This window comes from Canis aureus, chromosome 31 (genome assembly GCF_053574225.1).
Source record: "Canis aureus isolate CA01 chromosome 31, VMU_Caureus_v.1.0, whole genome shotgun sequence".
In the NCBI taxonomy this organism is placed as follows: domain Eukaryota; kingdom Metazoa; phylum Chordata; class Mammalia; order Carnivora; family Canidae; genus Canis; species Canis aureus.
This window is the reverse complement of record NC_135641.1, coordinates 23,871,628-23,894,056: the sequence shown is the minus strand read 5'-3', so window position 1 is coordinate 23,894,056 and position 22,429 is coordinate 23,871,628. Positions and strand designations below refer to the sequence as shown.

General features: G+C 43.3%; 3 protein-coding genes and 1 long non-coding RNA gene across 5 annotated transcripts in view; 1 reads left to right on the top strand and 3 right to left on the bottom strand.

Annotated features, from left to right (window-relative positions):
• The window catches only part of KNG1 (kininogen 1), a 28,499-nt gene extending 22,984 nt beyond the window's left edge, over positions 1–5,515 (bottom strand). The window contains exons 1-3 of the mRNA XM_077880004.1: positions 5,092–5,515; positions 1,231–1,341; positions 7–91 (exon numbers count right to left, since the gene is read on the bottom strand). Of these exons, the coding sequence (XP_077736130.1) occupies positions 7–91; positions 1,231–1,341; positions 5,092–5,286 (391 nt within the window). The 5' untranslated portion in view covers positions 5,287–5,515. The remainder of the gene's footprint in view (positions 1–6; positions 92–1,230; positions 1,342–5,091) is intronic.
• Positions 5,516–7,615: 2,100 nt separating this feature from the next.
• HRG (histidine rich glycoprotein) lies at positions 7,616–17,700 on the bottom strand. The gene is made up of 7 exons (XM_077880003.1): positions 17,441–17,700; positions 15,685–15,801; positions 14,743–14,833; positions 13,390–13,556; positions 12,358–12,441; positions 10,160–10,261; positions 7,616–8,627 (listed from the first exon to the last, which is right to left on the bottom strand). The coding sequence occupies exons 1-7, from the start codon at positions 17,669–17,671 to the stop codon at positions 7,704–7,706; spliced, it is 1,716 nt and encodes a 571-aa protein (XP_077736129.1). The 5' UTR covers positions 17,672–17,700; the 3' UTR covers positions 7,616–7,703.
• On the top strand, positions 17,235–22,329 carry LOC144302551 (uncharacterized). Its single transcript, XR_013369457.1, has 2 exons — positions 17,235–17,485; positions 22,102–22,329. It is a non-coding gene; the product is annotated as an uncharacterized LOC144302551 (long non-coding RNA).
• FETUB (fetuin B) overlaps positions 21,221–22,429 on the bottom strand; it is a 30,852-nt gene continuing 29,643 nt past the window's right edge. For both annotated transcript variants that reach the window (XM_077880006.1, XM_077880005.1), the window contains exon 7: positions 21,221–21,728. In XM_077880006.1, the coding sequence (XP_077736132.1) occupies positions 21,348–21,728 (381 nt within the window). In that variant the 3' untranslated portion in view covers positions 21,221–21,347. The remainder of the gene's footprint in view (positions 21,729–22,429) is intronic.

The window sequence follows — 22,429 nt, the reverse complement described above, 5'->3', positions numbered from 1 at the left end:
ACCCACCGGGAGTGATTTGGCAGGTCTGCGTAGCCACGGAGAACTTCGTTTTCCCTCTCTTCCCCACGGTCGCGGAGCATTCTCCCGTGGCCTGCAAAGAACAAAAAGAGAGAGAGGCCATTTATCTCCACCTTTCAGGCGGGAAATCCACCTCGTACTGTGGCTCAATATAGCTTTGCCTTTCTTTTAAACTTGCCAAGATTTTTTTTAAAAAACAGTTTTGAGGCCCAAGAATGAGTTTTTGTAGCGTAAGGATTATTCTTACAAGCCACTGACCTCCACGAGCCGTTGGAGGGGAAACAGTACAAAAGGCGAGGTTTTCCTTATCTTAAAGATTTTATTCACTTATGCATGAGAGACGTAGAGGCAGAGACACAGGCAGAGGGAGAAGCAGGCTCCACGCAGGGAGCCCGACGTGGGACTCGATCCCGGGTCTCCAAGGTCATCGCCATGGGCTGAAGGCGGCCCTAAACCGCTGAGCCATCCGGGCTGCCCAAAAGGTGAGGTTTTAAAGCAAGTTTCCTTTTCACTAAAATGATGCAGCGCCTTAGAGCCGGCCCGTTAAACTCTCCTCTTGATTGACCTCCCATTTCGGTGTTGAAACCGCGTGCAGGAGGCCAGCGCTGTGACATGCTGGGGGCGGACCCCGGACTGTGGAAAGAGCCGCCTGCTTCTGGGCAGACACTGTCCCCACGCCCCCCTCAATCAGGCAAAACAACCAGCTGCGCTGTGCCAGGCACGTCGATAGCCATTGTTATCAAAAGAAGCTTCTTGGCATACTGTGTCTCATTTCATCCTCCAACAATCCGATGAGGCCGTTGTTAGCTCCCCTTTAGGAGGCAGCACACAGGCTCTCCGGGGTCTGCTAGTTGGAGGCAGAGCCCATGCAAATAAAGCACCCATGCTGTCCCTTCACCAGCTCTGGATCTTGGCCCAAATGTTGATCTGTTGTCTCTTTGGGGCCTGGTCTACTGCCCCAGTTGGTCGATAGAGTCCCCTTCTCATGGGAGGACTTTCTCTGTATTTAACTGCTGGGCTTTGTGCTCTGACACAGAGCCGGAGAACACAAACACTTGCCTTTTCTACACATTTGAGGGTTTATATGCATCCCTTACAAAGAGCCTAACTATACTAACCATCTTCAGCTCTAGTAAAAAAAAAAAAAAAAAAAAAAATTCTGCCAGTCTCAACAGAGAACATCGGGGGCTCAGGAACCGTCAACCCACTTACAGCTTGTGTAGATTCTTTGTAGTCACAATCCTGCCAGGTTTTGCCACTTTGAACAGAACAATTTCCTTCCCTGATCTGGTACTTGAAGGAATAAAATGTGTCAGGGTCGTCCTGAAAAAAAGCAACCAAAGACACATCACTGACCCAACAGCAAATAATTTGAGTGGGCTCCAATGCAGGTATGAATGTTTGATCTTGACTTAATTCAAAGAGAGCAAAACATTTATTAAAAATACTGAAAGTTATAAATATTAACTTGGAAGAATGTTCATAATATATTTACACCTAGATATTTGTAAGTTACAAAGTGGTATCCATAGTATTAGCCCAATTTTATAGAAACCAATTTTTGGTACATATGTGACTTTTAAAAGTCTGGAAAGTTATGAAGCAAAGCTATTAAAATGTCTTTCGGTGGTGGGAGTATGGCTGTCTCACTTCTTCAAACAAATGTTTGTGAGTTGTCTTTTTAAAAAATAAAATATATTTCTTTTACAGTAAGAAAACACAGGAGGCCGCTTTTCATTAAAAAATGTTAGCATTTATCTCTAGATGGTGGATCAATTTTTGGTAACTTTAGTATTTTTATTTGCCTTAGTTTTTCTATTTTTTCTAGCATGAATGAGATAATAAATAAAACTTTTAAAGTGCAAAGGCACTTTAAAGACTTTGAGATCTGAAAATATAAAACTCCTAGGAGAAAACATAGTAATTTCTCTGACATTGACCTTGGCAACATCTTTCTAGATATGTATTCTCAGGCAAGGGGAACAAAAGCAAAAATAAATTATTAGGATCACACTAAAATAAAAAGCTTTTGCACAGCAAAGAAAACCATCAACAAAATGAAAAGGCAACCTACTGAATTGGAGAAGATACTTGCAAATTATATATCTGATAAACGGTTAGCATCCAAAATATATAAAGAACATATATAACTCAATGCCAAATAAAACAAACAATCCAATTAAAAAATAAGCAGAGGACCCGGATAGACATTTTTCTAAAGATGACATATAGATGGCCAACAGACACTTGAAAAGATGCTCAATATCACTAATAATCAGGGAAATGCAATTCAAGACTACAATGAGATATCACCTAACACCTGTCAGAATGACTAGAATCAAAAAGACAAGAAATAAGAAATGTTGATGAGGAAAAGGAACCCTCTTGCTCTGTGAGTGGGAATATAAATTGGTGCAGCCACCATAAAAAAACAGTATGAAGTTTCCTTAAAAAATTAAAAATAGGGGTGCCTGGGTGGCTTAGTAGTTTAAGTGTCTGCTTATGGCTTGGGTCATGGTCCAGGGATCCTGGGATTGAGCCCCATGTCGGGGCTCCTCGCTCAATGGAGAGCCTGCTTCTCCCTCTCCCTCTGGAGCTTCCCCTGCTTGTGCCCTCTCTCTCTTTTAAAATCTTTTAAAAATTAAAAATAGAAATACCATATGATCCAGCAATCTACTATTGGGTATTTGCCCAAAGAGAACAAAAACGTAATGTGAAAAGATATATGCATCCATATGTTTATTGCAGCATTATTTACAATAGCCAAGATATGGAAGCAACTCCAACATCCATCAATAGATGGATGGATAAAGAAGATATATATATATATATATATATATATATATGTACATTTATATATATGTATATATAACTTTCATCCTGTAGGTTCAAGATGAGGTTGTCAGCAGTGAGATAGATATGGTTCTGCGATGTAGCGATTGTCTTAGAGATGTTCTGGGATGCCCAGATCTTGTGCAGTTTGATATAGCCAGGGTTATACATATATATATATATATAAACACACACACACATATATATATCCACACACACACACATATATATCTACACACACATATATATATCCATACACACACACATATATATGTCCACACACATATATATATATCCATACACACACACACACACATATATATATCCACACACACACATATATATCTATCTATCTATACACACACACACACATATGGTATGTATAATGGGATATTACATAGCCATACAAAAGAATGAGATCTTGCCATTTATGACAACATGGATGGACTTAGAGGGTATTATGCTAAGGAAAATAAACCAGACAGGGAAAGACAAATACAATATCATTTCACTTATATGTGGAATCTAAAAAAATGAGATAAATAAACAAAAAGCAGAAACAGACTCCTAAATACAGAGAAAAAACTATAGTTGCCAGCGCAGAGGAGGGTGGGGGGATGAGTAAAATGGGTGAAGGGCCATGGGAGATACAGGCCTCCAGGTATGGAACGAGCAAGTCATGGGATTGAGAGGCATAGCACAGGGAATAGAGTCAATGATAACTGTAGTAGTGTTGTATGGTGACAGATGGTAGCTACACTTGTGAGCACAGCATAATATATAGACTTGTCAAATTTCTGTGTTGTATACCTGAACTATAACCTGTAATACTCTGTGTCAACTACAACTATACTTTTTTCCAAAAAAAAAAAAAAAGTGCAAAGGTGGTAAGTTAGGTGAGCCTTCCAGATATAAAATCCTGACATGTCAAACAGCAAGGGACCAGAGAGGTGAAGACGTCTAGCCCTTCCTTCACTTTGTAGTTGAGAGAAAGGAGGCCCCAAGTAGATGGGCAGGGCTGAGGCAGCCCCCCGCATTTTGGAAAGGCAGAGCTGGCCCCGTATCCCAAGTCTCCTGACTCTCAGAGCCTACTTGCATCACATTATTTGTATCTGGGATGATCATCAAGATAATCTCCCAAGTTTCTTCCAGGTCTCAGATTTTGTTCAAGAACTAGGCAGTGGAGGTATAGATGGTGCCCGTATGGCAAAGCAAAGGTAAAGCGTAATTCTATGGATGTTTTAGAACAAAAAACTACATTTGTCATGGATGTCAGCCAATAAAGAGACCATCAATCAACTGTTACTTGAAAGGACCAGGACCAAATGTCTACATCATTGCACTAGTTTGTGAAACAGAATGGCTCAATTTTACTTTCAGGAAAAAAAAAATTATATTCACTGGGCTTTTTCCTTTACCCTGATCATATCAAATGACTGGACATTTCTCCTCTGCCAAAGTAACAGCTACCAACTATCATAGGCACAGAATTTTAGAGTGAAATTCATTTAAACAAACTACTGTAAGATTTGTATTTTTTGAAATCACACACTGTCAGGATTTGTCTCCAACATGAGTGCATCAATTAGTTATAAAAAATATTAAAAGCCATCTAGAACATCGCTGTTACTCTTGATGCATTCAGCCACACAGACAGTATAATTAACTCTAGTCACCATGCCATATATTAGATCCCCAGGACCTACTCATCTTATAACTCGAAGTTTGTATACTTTGACCAGCGTCCTCCATTTCCCCCAGCCTGAGCCCCTGGCAATCCCATTCTACTTTCTGCTTGGGTGAGTTGGGCTTTTTTAGATTCCATATGTAAACATGATCATATAGTATTTCTTCGACGTGAGCAGCCCCTCCCCTCTGAAGTCTAGAGGTCTTCATATTGTGGTCTACCGCTGGTCACCCAGTAAGTCCTTTTGCTGCGGTCCAGTTGAGTTGTTGATTCTCCTACTCTGCATAGTTTCTTTCAAATGACCCCATCTACCTTTGTTTCACTGTACCTTGCTTTTCTGATCACCCAGGAAGCCGAGCTTGGTCGCCCAAGGTCTAATCATACCCTGCCCCGCACCCCTGGGGCAAAGAGTGGTGTTGATCTTTTCTATGCGCTATAAGCTTCTACCTTTGCTTCTCAGTTCTTTGGTGATTGCTGAGGGGGGCGAGGGGGACTGGGCTCTGCGTGACAGCACGTATCTCGAATGGTCTCAGGGTAAAACACAGCTCACTCACCGTCCTGGTGCCTTCTGTTACACGGTACAACACAAACTGGTTGCCACTTTGGTTTCTACTGTTATATTTCTTTAGCGCAGTGTCCACAGCCTTAAATAGATCCTCATCATTGCAGTCGATTTCTTCTGAGAGGGACTCCTGGGTTAAACTTGGTAGCAGCCTGGAGCAAAGAAAAAGCATAGCAAGTAGTTTCATGGTTTAGCGGTCTCCTTCCAGGAGCTGAGGAAGGGTTTCACCAAGAATCTGGTGCCAACTTGAATGCTGATTTTAGCAATTTCCAGCCCTTTATCTCCTCTGTACTCTTATCTCTCTGCCTCAGCGCTCCGGATCCTGGTGGGTTCCTGCTGCCATACACTATTTGCCCTATTTCCAAAGGCTCTTTTGGGTTATCCAAGCAGATTTCAGGTGGAGACATTACAACACCAGGGTTGTTGACCTGCTTGTTTGCATTCAAGAAGCGCGTGGGAGCACAGGGCACATTTCCAGGTGATTGCACAATGCTGTATAACAAATCAGAACAGAAACTAATAAAGGAGGAGGAAAAACCAGCAATCACCTGTTATTCCCTTTCCCAAGTGACTTTCCCAAAGCCCTTTATGAAGGTCACTACATGGGACAACAATGAGTACAACGTACAGATACCTTTCAATCTGTACCTTTCAAGGTACAGATACCTTGCAAGATATCTAGCTGCAGAAAAAACGGGCTGCTACCAATTGCATGGCATGCCTGCGGAGCCCACGCACAGGGACATAGTGCATGGTAGGAGTCCCACACCAGGACACTGGTGCAACTAAAGTTAAAATATGGGCATCCTATATGGTCTCTGGTCAAGTCAGCCTCTCTCCACTCAATTGTATTGATTTTAGAAAAGAAAATGCTCCCCAGGGAGAAGGAGACAGGAGAGAAGCATAAGAAGAGATGATTTGAGTGAAGCCCAGTGTCCCCCATCCTTGCTTCTTGTTTCTGATGTGATGGATTTGGATGTCTACTCACCAAGCCTAAGGAGCCTTTCTGATAAACCCCAAGTTCTGATTCTAGCTCCTCCTGTACTGCACACTGCTACACATTTCCTTCTCTCCCAGCTTTAGCTTCTGTCTCTTTGGGGGCCCCTCTTTTTCCCCAGCCTAACAATTTACCCATATCTTTCTTGGCCTTTGTTTTTTCCCCCTATCTACTGCCCCCATCCCCTGGCCCGGATACACACACACACACACACACACACACACACAAACACACACACAAACACAAACACACACTTCTACTTTCTGCCATCACTATGTACCTGCAACTGCTTCGGTAAGTCAGGTAGTGAGCCCAAAGTCTTATTAGCCCTTGTCTAAATGCTTGAGCCCTGATTTGGGAAAAAGGGAAAAGAAAGAGCATTTAATGGTGGAAAAAGACATTTGGCACAAAAACTGAATAAAGAGAAGTTACCCCTTAGCCTGGAGGGAAGATCTGAGAAGAGCAGAGGTCTCTGGGAGGCCTCAAGCAGAGAACACCTCTACCCTGCTTTCTGGCCACGTAGCCAGGAAGGCAGCAAGATCTCACGGAGAGAATAGCCAGGGCAGACATGTTCATTAGTGGCCTTGCAGAGGCTCTGATAGCTTCACTGTGACTCAGGAGTAGCTGATAAACTAGACCCAAAGAAGGATGTGCATGGGGTTGTAAGCATCTCCCAGCAGGAGAGAGCTAGTGGACCAGTGATGAAGAGTCAGACCTCCCCTTCATGCCCACCACCCAAACACTTGGCACGACATGAAATTCTAGAATGGTGGCACAACTTTTCACGGGGAGTAGCAGGTGAGGGAGCTCCAAGGACTGAGGTTAAGTCTCCTATTAACCTACTAGGATGGCAACCTGAAATGGAAACTAATTTTTTTTTTCTGAAAATAGAGTGATATTTCTTGTGCACCTGAAATTATCGTCACGATTCATACCTGCGGTATTCCTTGCAATTCATAGCCCAAGCCTTTATTGCCTCATAATGGAACTTATTTCTTTTTTCAAAAGGAAATTTAGAGATCTAGAAATAATAAGAGAGAATTTGAATATTTTTTTAAAAGATTTTATTTATTTATTTATTCATGAGAGACACACACAGAGAGAGAGAGAGAGAGAGAGAGACAGGCAGAGGGAGAAGCAGGCTCCATGCAGGGAGCCCAACCTGGGACTCGATCCGGGGACTCTAGGATCACACCCTGAGCCAAAGGCAGGCACTCAACCACTGAGCCACCCAGGGATCCCGAGAATTTGAATTTTGTGTTAGAAGAATAGTCCTTTGACTGCTAAAACATGCCTTCTTGGTATGCCCAGCTACAGTGAAAGTACTCAGTGAGGAAAGACTCTAGAATTAGAGTTAAATCCACGAAAGAAATAGGGTCAGAGATCTGCGGCAAGGATTTAGTGATCCGTCACTGACTTGCAGCACTGACATATTTCTTCTCCATTCGTCTCTCTCTTCTCATGCCATCTCCTCCCCCACCCACGTTTGCTTACTCTGAATATAAAAATAAGGTAAAAATACTTGAATTTTGCATTCATTATTGGTTGTATTTTATTTATGGCTCTAAGTCAGAACATTAATTTTTCCCCATCGAGAAAATCAATTTTTATTTTGGAAGTGAGTATGCAAAAAATTTTGAGATATTTGAAAAGTCATTCTTAAATACCCCTGGACATGATTCAGAAACTGATTCAGGGAAGGGCTGGATCTCTGGCTTTAGAGGATGGCTGTGGTCTGGCAATGAGAAGCTGGGGAAATTGGCTTCGGGAAGAGGAAGAACTTCATCTTTCTTTAGTGGAGGGAGTCGGTAAACATATCCGATTTGTCTCCGGTGGAAGGGAAAGTGCTTTTTACCTGGACCTCTTTCTTCTGAGTGCTGAGGTGGTGGGCCCTGGCCCTGGCGATGGTGATCTTGGGGACTCTGGCTATGGGGTGGTAGGTCACAAGGCCCATGGTCAAGGAAATCGTGGTCATGGGGATGATGCTTATGGGGATGGTGTCCATGGGGATGGTGTTCATGGGGAGGGGGTCCATGAGGAGGGTGTCCATGGGGATGGTGTTCATGGGGAGGGGGTCCATGGGGAGGGGGTCCATGAGGAGGGTGTCCATGGGGATGGTGTTCATGGGGAGGGGGTCCATGGGGAGGGGGTCCATGAGGAGGGTGTCCATGGGGATGGTGTTCATGGGGAGGGGGTCCATGGGGAGGGGGTCCATGAGGAGGGTGTCCATGGGGATGGTGTTCATGGGGAGGGGGTCCATGGGGAGGGGGTCCATGAGGAGGGGGTCCATGGGGATGGTGTTTATGGGGAGGGGGTCCATGGGGATGGTGCCCATGAGGAGGGTGTCCATGGGGATGGTGTCCATGGGGAGGGTGTCCATGGGGAGGGGGCCCAAAGGGAGGGCGTCCATGGGGACAGGGTCCATGGGGATGATGCCCATGAGGAGGAGGTCCATGAGGAGGAGGTCCATGAGGAGGAGGTCCATGGGGATGGCCAAAATGGTGGTGTTTACCACTGAAATTTCTATGTTCCTGGTAAAGGATACAGAAAAGTGATTATTCCATTACACAAAAGGAGAAGTTAGGTGTGCAACTCAATTTAGCTCAATGGCTCCCAGACTTTTGGATTTCACAAATCAATTTTAAAAATGGGATAGCAAAAAAGTGTTCTCAAACTCTTACCCAGCCAAATGGACATTTAAAATGCAAACAATGGGGCATCTGGGTGGCTCAGTCAGCTAAGTGTCTGAGTCTTGGTTTCAGGTCAGGTTGTAATCTCAGGATTGTGAGATCAAGCCCTGCGTCAGGTTCTGAATTCAGCATGGAATCTGTTTAGGATTCTTTCTCTCCCTCTGCCTCTCCCCCGACTTGAGCCCTCTCTCTTTAAAATAAATAAGTAAATCTTTAAAAAATATAAACAAAAACTAGCATCTACCACCATCATTATTTCATAATTGGAATAATATTTCGATAACACAAGAGTCAGAAAAATGCCTTAGAGTAAAGGGTGGTTCTTTATATGGAACAAATGTTGTATTATGAAATACATATTACTCTTCTTTTTCCCATTTCAACATAAAATGGTGAAATTATATTATAGAATGGTGCTTTTCTGTAGACCAACATTTGGAAAACTAGTGCCTTATAATGTACATCTTTAACAGAGTTCTGAGGCCTTATGGTATAAGCATCTCTTTAAAGGATAAGCATTTTACCTCTTCACCCTCCTTCTTGTTCGGATTTTAGTTAAAAAAAAATCTGTGGAGCCAGGTTCATGGTGACAAACCTGCCCTGCCCCTCCCCACTTTGTTTTATAGTTTGGCACATGGACATTTGGATTATTTTCAGTTTTTGCTGATGTGAAAAATACTGTGACGAATGTCTTGGTACAGAAAAGCTTTCTGATACAGATGTGAAATATTGCTTTGTGCCTTATTTTATGTACCTTTATATAATATGTTTGAGGTTAATTCATTCACCTTAGGTTCTATGCTTAATAATAAAAGCTAGGAACTGAGTCTCGGCACTGGAACCTTCACTACAAGGGCCATTTTCTTTTCCTTTTTTTTTTTTTTAAGATTTATTTATTTACTTATTTACTTATTTATGATAGACATAGAGAGAGAGAGAGAGGCAAAGACACAGGAGGAGGGAGAAGCAGGCTCCATGCCGGGAGCCCGACGTGGGACTCGATCCCGGGACCCCAGGGTTGCGCCCTGGGCCAAAAGCAGGTGCTAAACCGCTGAGCCACCCAGGGATTCCCACAAGGGCCATTTTCAAATTCATTAAAGGTTTGATTGAATCGGTTATGATTTTACTTTACAAATCTTACCCAATTTGGATATTTCCCCAATTGGAATTTTTTTATGCTTTTTGTGTCATATCAGCAATTGCACCCCTTTCTCCAGGGGCCTATTCTCTCTGTATTTCTTCTCAGCCCCCTCTCATCTCTCTGCCTCTGTCTCCCACCACCCCCCAGAGCCATAGGAACAAAACACACTATGTGTGTGAAAATATTTCTTAGTCTGGCACTGCTCATCACAAAGACTACTTAAGCAACCCACCGCAAAGTTGAAGACTTCACAGTTTATGGCAATGTCTTTTGGACTTTCTAAGTCAGAGACTTCTATATCATAGGACAAATCTGCTCTGCAGAATCCAAAGGCCTATAAAGAAAGAAAAGCCCATTAGTGTGTGTATGCATGTATTTGTGTGTGTGTGCAGGTGGTATGAAGGTGCACAGCTAGACTTGTAAACTTTTAGACATTTGGGAAAGAAGATGAGCTTTGGAAAAACCAGGGTGATATTATCAAATATCTCCGCTAGTTATTTAGCAATCTTTCCTAGTCAATACTTGGAGAAAGTGCAAGTTCCAAAGTGGTTCACCCTAAGTTGCTGTGCTTCCCTTCCATGAGTGCTCACTAGCACTGGGCTTCCCCACTGGAAGTCATGAGGAGCAGCACGTCATTGATGCCTTGTCTTTAGGCCAAGCCTTCTGCAATGAAGACCCAAGTTCCCTGTGCCTAGTGAGAATGAAGAGTGGTGTAGCAGTGGGATTTGTACAACTTTACCCAGCGCCCCCCCTTTTATTTTTTATAATTTTAAATGAAATTTTTTCTTTTTTTTTATTGGAGTTCAATTTGCCAGCATATAGCATAACACCCAGTGCTCAAGTGTTCCCCTTAGTGCCCGCCACCCAGTCACCCCCACCCCCCACCCACCTTGCTTTCCACCACCCCTTGTTCGTTTCCCAGAGTTAGGAGTCTCTCATGTGCTGTCTCCCTTTCTGATATTTCCCACTCATTTTCTCTCTTTTCCCCTTTATTCCCTTTCACTAATTTTCATATTCCCCAAATGAATGAGACCATACAATGCCTGTCCTCCAATTGACTTATTTCACTCAGTACAATACCCTCCAGTTCCATCCACGTTGAAGCAAATGGTGTTTCACTCAGTTTCTTGAAGGAAAGTGTTGGAAAGGAGGGAAGCGGTATGAAGATGGATTTGTTGGACCCTGGGAAAGTGACCATCTGCTGGCCCTACCCTAAGTACAGAGGCTACTACTGGCTGGCATTCCTATGTCCCAAAGGCTCCTAAACCCAGCAGTCAAAGTTAGACTAGGACAAGAAGAAAATGCTTTCCTAAAAGAGACAGTTAAGCACTGAGGTTCTGAGATCAGTTTTGGAGTCAGAGAGAAGTATGTGAATTCTGGCTTCACCATTTACTAGTTGTGTGAGTTTAGGCAAGTTACATAAAATTCCTAACTACCTTCAGGTCGCAGGAGGGCTTAATTAAATGAGATAATGCTACAAAAACACTTAACACTGAGGCCCCTGTTCTCCAGCTGCCATGTTTCTACACTGGGTTTGCATTACCCACACCAAGGTGGTGAAGGATTTGTTGAAGAAGGGAGTAGGAGAGGGAGATATCTCTTCTAGCAGCCACTAAGCAGGATTCTAGAATTGCTTCAGGTGGGAACACTGACCAGCCAGAAAAGGAACTAATGAATGCTTCCTCTCTTCTGGCCTTGGAGAATGTATTGTTAAACCTCACCATTATCCTGGACTTGAAATCAGAAGGCCACTGTGAAGATCCTATGCCTTAACACTTTCTAGCTAACTGTCCTTAGGCAACTGGTTAAACTTCCAGGCCCTTCTGTCTCAGGGAAATGGGGCAGACATTTGCTTCTCAGCACAGTTGTCAGAGGCATACAATGAGGCAATAATACACATGGAGGTGTTTTGTTACTGTAAGTCACCCTACAAATGTTGAATATTGTTAATACAATCTTTCTGCAGGTACATGAGTATCCACTCATAAATGATTAGGGGATAAATCCCACGGGACTGAGCATCAAGAGAATTGGATTCTAATCTCAGCTTGGTTATGAGCATTGGGCTAGGTCCTTACTTTACGGATCCTCTGTTATTGTCACACAGGGTCACTGTGAGGAGTAAAAGAGATGAAGTGAACGAAGGCTCTTAACACAAGCCAGTTAGTTTTAGCTAAGTCCTAGTGGGTTAGAAAAGACCTCAGGCTTAAGTTTAGGTAGTTACTGTGCTTATTCTAAAATCGTACTATTATGATTCATTTAACATCTCTGTGCCTCAGTTTCTCCATCCATAAGAGAGAGAATAATAATATCTACCTCGTAGGTGGTGGGGTTAATAACATATGTGTAAAGCACTTGGAAGGGTGCCTGACACATGGTGGGTGGTCTCTAAATGTTGCCTAGTTCTTCATAGATGTTTATTATACTCACATTATGGTGCCTGTGAAAATGGTGGCTGACGGAGCAGTTCCTTACAGAGAAGTCCACATAGTAATTGGTTCTTTCCCCTCCTCTCTAGAACAAATTGGATCAAAGCAGTTTCAGGAACATAAAGAGTAAAAAAAAATTGACAGTAGATACCTACTATCCAATATGCTGTAAAGCAACACAGGGATTCAAAATCACCAATATGTGCCCTTTTTCTTATGGCCACTGCCTTTTAAAAATTTATCACATAAGTGATAAGGTAAATACTATTTCACTGAAAATGTCAAATAATATAGACCTAAGTCAACACAGTGTGAAAAATCACCCTTCCTGCACCCAATCTCTTTGTCCCAGATGTATCACTACCACCTATTTGATTGTTTCTCCTAGCCTTTTCCTAAATATGTTGCCCATATACACGTATATCTAATTAAGATAAATGGGCTCAGAGTCTAAGTATTGTTCACCAACTTGCTTTTCCCCCTAGGAATCTCTCCCAAAACATTCTCTTTAGTGATTGCGCTGTGTTCATTCCATGAGTTGTACACACCATAATTTATTTAACTTGGCATTTGCAAAATGCAAGACAGACATCCAAGAGCTGCTTTGCAAGACTACTCTGGCAGGGGAGGCACTTGGGCCCCTGGATTGGAAGGCAGGGGCACTGTCTGGCTTCAGCCACACCGCTGGGTGTGCCAAGACGGTTTCTCTGGTGCCTCTGTTTTCTATCATAATACAAGGAGATTAGGACTAGATGATTTATAATGACTCACATAACCGTAATATGCTCTTCTGTCTTTCCCTCTTTTCTTTTTGGGTTTTCCCTCTTCTTCAGTGGATATTTATACTCCCCACAATTCCAAAAATTAGAAAACTGCAGTAAAGCAGCCTTATTCTATTGAGGCTGCAACAGGGCCCTCAGTTTGAAAGGAGCTGGACGTGTGAGGCCAGTGGAGAGGGCCAGTGCCATGGGTTCTGCACCTGCCAGGTTGGAGCTGGGCCCTCAGACACTAGCTGATGTGAGTAGTGACTCACCGCTCTGACAACTCTCTCCAACCGGTCCACTTTGAAAGAGGCAAAATCTCCATTCTCCTGTTTGTACTTCTCAAGGGCTTTGTCAGCTTGTGTTCTGTAAGGCTGAGTATCTTCGAAGAAGTCAAATAGGATGGAACTGTCTTTAGTATTGGCCAGTGCTGAAGAGACTGGAGAAAGAAGATGTCATCTTTGTAGTACCAGGTTGGAACCAGCATTGTCCGTGTCGGGACTTAATATACATAAGCATGGTGGCAAGAGTAATGATAGCTTCCGTTTTTCAAATTGAGGGATGGAGGAGTTAAATAATTTGTCTGAGATCAAATCAGCCAATCAGCAGCGGAGCTAAACTTGAACCCAGATCCTTCCAATGCTTATGTTTCTGCTATAAGACACCCCTCCTCCTGTCACTCACAAAGTGTTACTATTTCACTCTGTCTCTCCAAGGAGGGAGACAGTCCCTCCAAGGGACTCCTGTCTCTCCAAGGAGGGAGAGGCATCATTAATACAGTTTTGCCCGGAGAGAGAAGATACAGGTCAACCTTTTTTCAAGGTGACTTCTTGAAGGAGTTGCTTGGTTGCTGAATTTTTATATATTGAATCATGTTGAAATGGACATTTTTAAAAGGAATTTTGTGGTAATTCTTTTTGAAAAAAGAAATAAAAAGAGCATGGCATTTAGAGTCAACACTGGTGTGATAGGATCATGTCTTTATTACATTTTGGCTGTGTTCCCAAGGCCAAGTCATTGAACCTCTTTGAGCTTCAGTTATTTTATCTTTAAAATAGAAAGTATCATAATCTTTACCTCACGTAGTCTTGTAAGATGAAATGGGATAACATCTGTGTAACCGCTTTGTGAACTATACAGTTATAGCTAACAGATGTTGAAGTCAATAATTGAGGGCTGAGTAGTACACTTCTGCAAAGTGTACTACATAGAGCGCCTTACTTAATTCTAAGAAGGATCCAGAAGGCTAATACTATGATTATCCTTCTTTTACAAAGGAGGAAAGTTTAAAGAGGTTAAGTAAGTTGCCCTCAAGACTATACAACTAATAAGTGATGAAGTTGTAATTCATCGCTTATCTGACCTCCGAGCCTACATTCTCTACAATTATGCTGTACTGCCTCTCATAGATTTCTATTCTTGTACCTTGAATTTCTTTAAAGGAAGGTATATCTGTAACAGAAGGAAACTCTCCCCCTTTTCTTCTGAAGAGATCAAATAATTGAATCCATGAAGGCAGGGACCATTTCTGATATGTATATCTTAGCATCAAATGATGGATACCACAGTACAACTGAATTCTACATTAATCTAGAATTAATTAGCATTTTAACAGATGACCTTACCAGAACTTGTGGTACAGTTAAAGTCGTTCACTCTAAGATACTGAGATTCATTCAAACACTTTGTAGCTATTACCTTACACTGTCCGATCACCTGTAAGAGAAAAGGGTTCATGTCATTGCATACTGCTTTCCTCGGGTTGAATGTGGGGAGGGGACAAAAAGTGATGTCACATACTCTTACTATCCATTGAGAATTCATTTTTGTTTTTTCTCACCCAGTCATCTCTCAAAACCTGTATTTTCTTAGTCTGTTCCTGTGAGCTGGGTACTATAGGCATCCAAAAGCCTCATGAGAGCCGGGGAGAAATGGTTTAAACAGATCATGACCATATCCCAAACATTTTTGAGGGAAAAAAGTGCTAAGACTCCTAGGTATGTAAATGTCTTATTCTCTAGAACTGAAATCTTATATATGTGCTTATTGACCTTTGTGTTCTTTTCCTATGGTGGAGGGTCTGCCATCTGAGTGCCCACATGCAATGTAGAACAAGACCCTAGTTCTCAAGGTAACTGCATTAATCCCTTTGGCTATTCCTGCCAATGGGGCCAGGCTTCGTAGGACACAGTCACAAATTCATAGCTTCTTAGGCCCATAGACTGTCAGCCTGAGTGGATCTTAGAGTCCAGCTACCCTAAACCCCTTCTGTTATTTTACAGTTGAGGAGGAAAAGTCTAGCAACTTAGGTAATTTGCCACAGGTCTCACAGCTGGGCATGTTATCCCATGGGATCGCAATCCCCATGGACTCATCTTGAACTGGGATCCCAGGTATGGCTCTCAGGAGACTATTACTTAAGGTCCACATAGTCTTCATGAGTCAAGAGGCAAAATCTGCTCTTCCTTTTTCACTGCATGAGCACAGGCAGGCAGCCACCCTGAGTAAGCAGAGTAAACAGAGGTCAAGGCAGATAAAAGGAAGAGGATGGTACCCTGCTTACTTACTATATCGGATAAACGTGCAGAAAGAGCTGGCTTGCAGTCATTCCAGTGTTTCCTGGATAGGACTGAACAGTCCGATTCTTTCACATCCAAGACTAAATAATAGACAGCCACAGACTCCTGAGGAATGCCAAAAGAGCAACAGGTGAATAGCTTGTGGGAGCCTAGTGCTTTTTCAGTAAAAGCAGGCTCTTTATTTCTGAAACAGAATTCCTGCTCCTCTCCAAAGCATCACAGATGTCCTACCTTTGTGTCATTTGATCTACTTATTTTGAATAAATAGCTTCAAAGAGTTACTTCCAAATGTTCTTTTTAACCGGTCATGATGTTGCTTCCGCCCACAAGCTTTAAAAAGCAAGCATTGAATAGCAGCGCGGGTTTGGGCGGAGGTGTCGGAGGTGCAAGCCCAGAATTATGAGTGATGACAGCCTCCAATCTGTACGTGCAGTTGTGTCCTCTCATCCAGCTCTATTCCTGAACTTGGATTGCTTGCCTTGATTTCAACTGGCCCAAAGCTGAAACCGCTTTCTTCTCTTACAAACCAGCTCTCTCTCAACCTCCCTTGTCTTTTGTGGGAGGCATCATTAATTATTTGTCGTCTTAGTCTCCGGCTTAGAATCGGAAGGTCAACAGTGGTTTCTTTCCTTTGCTTTTACTATCCAGAAGCCAGGCTTTCCATGGCCTTCCTTTGAAATATCTCGTGTCTGTTCCTCATCCTCCCTGCTCTAATCCCCACTGCCTGGGGCTGGTCCTCATTTCCTTCCTCTTGAATGCAGGAAATAGCTTCCTAGTTCACCTCACCTGCCTCCATCTCCCCAGACACCCTGTGCCCCTGCCTCACCCACCCACATACCCTCTTGTCACCACTCAGAGGTAGCACTGTGCCCTACACATGTGGCCAACAGCCAGGAATGACACTAACGATCACTAAATTGCTGGCCGAATCCCAAATTCCTGCAATCCCTCTTGCTTTCTGCAACCTGCAGTGCCTCTGTCTCTAATACTTGTAACAAGTAGGAATTACTCTGCTTGTCTTCTGTGGTGCTCCATGGTCTGGCCTCCTTGATTTCAGTGGTTCCACCAAAGGGTAGGTTATTTGGGGAGTGGGGCGTGGAGGGAGGCTTCCTTCCATAATCTCTATCAAGCCCTCAAATCCACGCCAAACAAGCATATAATCTTATCATTAAATGAAAGCGGTAGGCTCTCCCTGCTTCAAGATAAGCCTACAGTCTCTCTTCCAACCTGATAGCTGCTCCAAAGCCCATATAAAACTTCTGGAACCCCCACCCCCACCCCTCTGCTTATGTTAAATTACTCCCTGATACCCTCCTTCCTGATTCCCTACTCACATCCTTCTCCCATCCAATTTTAATAGATTCCCTTTCCTGGGGTTGCTTCAGCGTCTATACCGCTCACTTGGCTCTGGGAATGTGTCCCAGCTTACACAGTGTGCCTGTGCCTGTATGTGAGCCAATGATTATTTCCTTGAGGTCCCTGCCTACGGCTGATTCTAATTCTTCTCTGACAGTGCTCACTATTGGACTTGGCTCAGCATACACGCTTATAAGTACTTAGAGATTGATTCATAATTAAGCGCTCTGAATAGCAAATGTTAGTCTGAAGGAAAAAAGAACAGTGTAGAGCAGCAGCAGAATCTAAACTGGAAGCCCTAGCCTAAGCCATTGCATCGTGCAAAGCAGTAAGCCTACAGGCCGGAGCCACAGTGCCCAGCTCAGCTCTAGCGCTGCTGATTCCTCACCGATTCGTCCACATGCGCATCAGCGACCCGCAGCAACTGGAAAAGGTAACCATGCCGCCGTCCCTTATTGATCAAGTCTAGGGCTTTCTCAGCAAAGGATTCAGTAGCATCGCAGTCTGTGGGAATCACAGCACAGGAGCTCGGCAGCGCGACTAAAGGGAGGAGAAGCAGTGCTGCAGGGAAGGCTCTCATTTTGTGAAAATGGGAAAACCAACCCTTGCTATAGTACATCACAGCAGGGAATTTTATAAAGACTTTCTAAAACACACACACACACACACACACACACACACATACACACATGCATAATTGATTAAACACAGTCTTTATACATTTCTGTTGTGTAACCGGGGAGAGTCACCTTGAACCCTGGTTAAAATATCTATCAACATGCTGTAAATGATTAGTGGGTCCTGGGGACAGAAAGTCAAGGCATGCCGCTGGTGAGTGGTAGACCCGTGATCTGCACAAAATCTGGATTTTTCTAGTAGTAGCAGATCCAGTGTATGTTTTTGACCACAAGCACTGCCCACATTGATGTGTGGGGTGGGGTTAGAAGGGGTGGGGGTGGGTTCACTTCTAAGAAGCAGTTTCCCTCCATCTGCCTCCCTGTTTCTGCCAGAAAGCTCCACCATCACTCCCTGCTCTGGATTATGGCATTCAACATCCTCAGCAGAAGGTAGCTGCATTACAGGGACGCCTGGGAGGCTCAGTGGTTGAGTGTCTGCCTTCGGCTCGGGGTGTGATCCCGGGGTCCTGGGACTGAGTCCCATATCTGATTCCCCATGGGGAGCCTGCTTCTCCCTCTGCCTGTGTCTCTGCCTCTCTCTGTGTGTCTCATGAATAAATAAATAAAATCTTAAAAAAAAAAGAACAAAAGAAACAAGAACAAAGAACAAAAAAGAAAAGTAATTGCATTATATAAGGGAGGTAACATGTTAAATGGTTAACACCATAAAAGGAACTGAGTTCTGAGTTAAAGAGAAGGGTTAAAAAGCTGTTACTTGGGAGTCAGATCCGAATTTCAAACCTGCCCTGTTCTCTTCCAGTGTGATGCCGGGTAAGCCATTAAACTTCTCTGATTCTTAATTTTCTGATTTATAAAATGGAGATTCATACCTCTTGGTAGGATTGTGTGATACTTAAATTGGAAACATATAAAGTAACTAGTATAATTCTTGGCACAGATTTGGGTATTGAGTAAATGATGCGATGTATTTTGTTATTATTATCACTAATGTTTCTGAGAAGTTGGCACCTCTTATCATCTGGTTCTCTGTGGCCCCTAAAGTGCACTAAAGAGAATTGCTTTATATGGATGAGAATGGTTGTGAGGGTAGGAATCAAGCAATTTGATGCCCATCCCAGAGAAGGAGTTGGGAACATTATACCTAGGAAGGGCTTGACCTGGGTGGCAGGCCTGGCATTAGGCTGATACCCCACCCCCACCCTTCTAGAGAAACAACCTACCTGCCTGTATTTTTCCTGAAGGAATCTGCCCAGGTTCCCTCCTGGGACCCTGACAGGTCCCTTAAATAGCAGCTCCCCACTTCCTGTTCTCTCTGCAGTGAGTGTCTGAGTGGTTCTTATTCTAGAATCACCTGAGGGACTTCTAAAAATCCTTGTCTAGGCCTCTTCCCAGAGCAATAAGGATCTCTGAGGGTGGACCTAGGTCTTGGTACTTTGAAAACCTACAGGTGATTCCAATGTACATTCATAGTTGAGAACCACTGGACTCTAAACAGACTCTGAAGGGAGGGATATTGTTGGAAGAGAGAGGGAAAGGGGAGGGTATATGAAAAGCAGGCCCCACTTTCCAGAGTCACAGGCTGGCTTAGCAAGTGCTAAACATGGAAGACACATGTTTTGAATTATGCTCGATATTGAACCTGTAGTGTTAACGACACTAGCTTTTGCTTAGCGAAACGGGACCTCTTTAATGAAATTTAGAATGACAGGAGTAGTATGTATGAATCTGGCCAAGATGTCACTAATGGGCTCTAACCTGAGGAGAGGCAGGGAGAAAACTATAGATGAACATGAAAACTTACTATGTTTTGATGAGCTGAGCTCCTTAATTACGCCTTCTATTCTTGCTCTACTGGCCACACCCAATACAGAGTGCCTTTGAGGGAGCTAAAGGCTGGTGGAGGGAAAGGCAGGGGATGGAAAGGCTCCCAGGATGAGGATAACCTTTTCCTACAGTTTGGCTGAGATTTGGATGTGCTCATGCATTCTCCTCCCCTTCCTTCACTGAACCCTCAAGGCCAATACAGTCCTAGTGATGCATTGTGTTTCTTGCTAGACCTGGATTGCGACAGGCCCCGAGACTCTGCATGATGCCCCTACTTCATCATTTTTCCTTCCTAAAGGAAGCAGCTAAGAGTTAACAGCACATGGCTATTGTTAACTGCTTTTAAACAAATGCTATCAAGGCCTATGTGCTTCTTTTAAGAGACAGCTACTAGGTTGGAGGACAATTGTTATACCTGTGATTTCCCTGTCGTATTAGCTTGTTAGGGCTGCCATAAAAAAGTACCATAAACTGAGTGGTTGAAATGGCAGAAAGTGATTGCCTACAATCCTGGTGGCTACAAGTCCAAGATTAAGGTGTTGGCAGGTGAGTTTCTTCTGAGGCCTCTTTCCTTGGCCACCTTTTCTCTGTGTCCCCACATGGCCTTGCTTCTGTGCTAATCTGTGTCCTGATCTCTTCCTATAAGGATGCCAGTCATGTTGGATTAGGGCCCATGCTAATGATCTCATTCTAACTTAATTACATTTTTAAAGACCTATATGCAAATACAACCAGATTCTGAGGTACTGGGGGTTAGGACTTCAGTATATGAATTTTGGGGAAACAATTCAACCCCTAACACCTGTCAGATTTCAAAAGATATGTGTGTATATGTATATGCAGCTATTACATATATTTGGATAAATATATACACACATAATATACTGTATTATATACATATATATTATTAAGTGAAAACATTGGGAATGAATGTCACCAGAACATTAATTTCTATTCTAAGCAAAACTATTATAGGTGTCAAAAAGCTCTCCAACTTGGAGCATTGTTTGGTTCTCCCCAGGCTCAATCGCAGGCCACAGGCACCTGTCGCTTCCAATTACTCCTATTGACAGATGAGTTTATCAAGTTCTGGGGCTCGGAGACTATTCATACAGGTCATAAAAAAACAAAATTCCACCTTTAGGTTGAAAGCTGTGCAAATAACATTTGACCAATACTTGCTGTTTAAATAATTATGGAATATAGGTAGAATGACACTCCAATGAATCCCAGTTTCTTTTTTTTTTTTTTTAAAGATTTTGTTTATTCATGAGAGACACAGAAAGAGAAGCAGAGACACAGAGAGAAGGAGAAGCAGGTTCCATGCAAGGAACCTGATGTGGGACTTGAACCCAGGAATCCAGGATAATGCCCTGAGCCAAAGGCAGATGCTCAATCGCTGAGCCACCCAGGCATCTCCCCAGTTTCTTGATATCCTTCCATTTTAATCTTATTTTGATCAAAAGACTCACAATGTGTTTTTGCCCAGAAAGAAGAGGACATTTCTGAATATGGCAGGCCCTATGTCAGAGACTTAGCTAACAGGCAGTAAGATTACAGAGGGAGAGGCTGAAGACAGGAGAGGCAGAGAGGCATCTGTCCATGGTGTGTGAGGCTTTGGATGGTTCAGAAGGGATGCAGCCCTGTGTATAAGTCAACGGTGTAGTCTCATTATTTACACTTCCAGATGACATGATGAGACCACAAAGAGTCAAATGATACACTTTATTAGTCACTTTCTACATTTGAGTTCTCTGTCTCCCTGTCCCCATTCTCCAGCACCTCCCTTCTCCCACAAGGCACTGTACCCCCATGGAATCCTCTATGTGGTTCTCATGGTGGGAGAATAAGAAGGTTGCCCTGCTGCGCTGGTCCTGGGCACTCAGCAGAGCGTTGTTCTTTGTTGGGGAAAGGCAGAACAACCAGCTTCCGCTCCATAGGTCCCAGGAAAAGGAAGGAAACATCCAGGCTTTCTCCCTGAGGATCTGTGGTGAGATCTAGCTTCACAGGGAAGGCCTCGACAGGGCTGTTTTCCTGAGCACCCTCAGGCTTCTTCTCATCATCCAAGTCAGGGAGATATTGGACAGATCCCTTAGGCACAGCTTTGGAGGGTGAGTTGGTAGGAGCTGTGTTTTTCTGCTGGAACTCTCCCACCCCAGGGAGGTCCACAGGTCCCTGGCTAGCAGAAGCATTTTCCTCTCCAGGTGCAGGAACCTGAAATATGAACATTTTCAAATTTTCAAATAAGGGAACATTCCCAGGAAAAACTTCTGCCTGTCATGGCTAGTACCAAGCTAAGCTGTTCTGGGACTTTCCGATGTAATGTTTCAAAGGGAGACCAATTAGAGGGATGAACCTCTGGTTAAAGGGTTATAAAGCAAAACCAGACAACAGAAGCTTGACTGCAAATCTTACAAATTCAGAGCTGAACAGTGGTTTGGAGAGGTTAAATGGCTTCTTTCAAGTCCCCCGGGGAACTGTCACCCTGTTTGCAGTAGTGCAGCCACAGCTACTTTTATTGATTGCTTATTCATTGCCAGGCCCAATACAGGGCTCTTCATCCAATTCCTCTCTTTGTTTCCCACAGGGATCTGAACCAGGTGGATGTTGCAATCCCATTCTATAGACAAGGCAACCAAGACTCAGAGAGGGAAGAATGTTCCCAGAGTCACACTGGGACAGGGTGGCCTGTCTCAATAACCCTCTCAACTATAGTTCTTTCCCTCATAGTAAACAAAATATGACTGACTGGTCTTTAACCTGCCATGCTGTGGGTATGACCTTGGGCCAGGCTGAATAAAGTGATGATCATGGATTTTAGGAAATAAAAAGGAGAGGGTGGGGTGGGGGCAGTTAGAATTTAGCTTATCTGTTCTCTTCTTCACAAGAAGACAAACAATTAGATTGAAAAATAC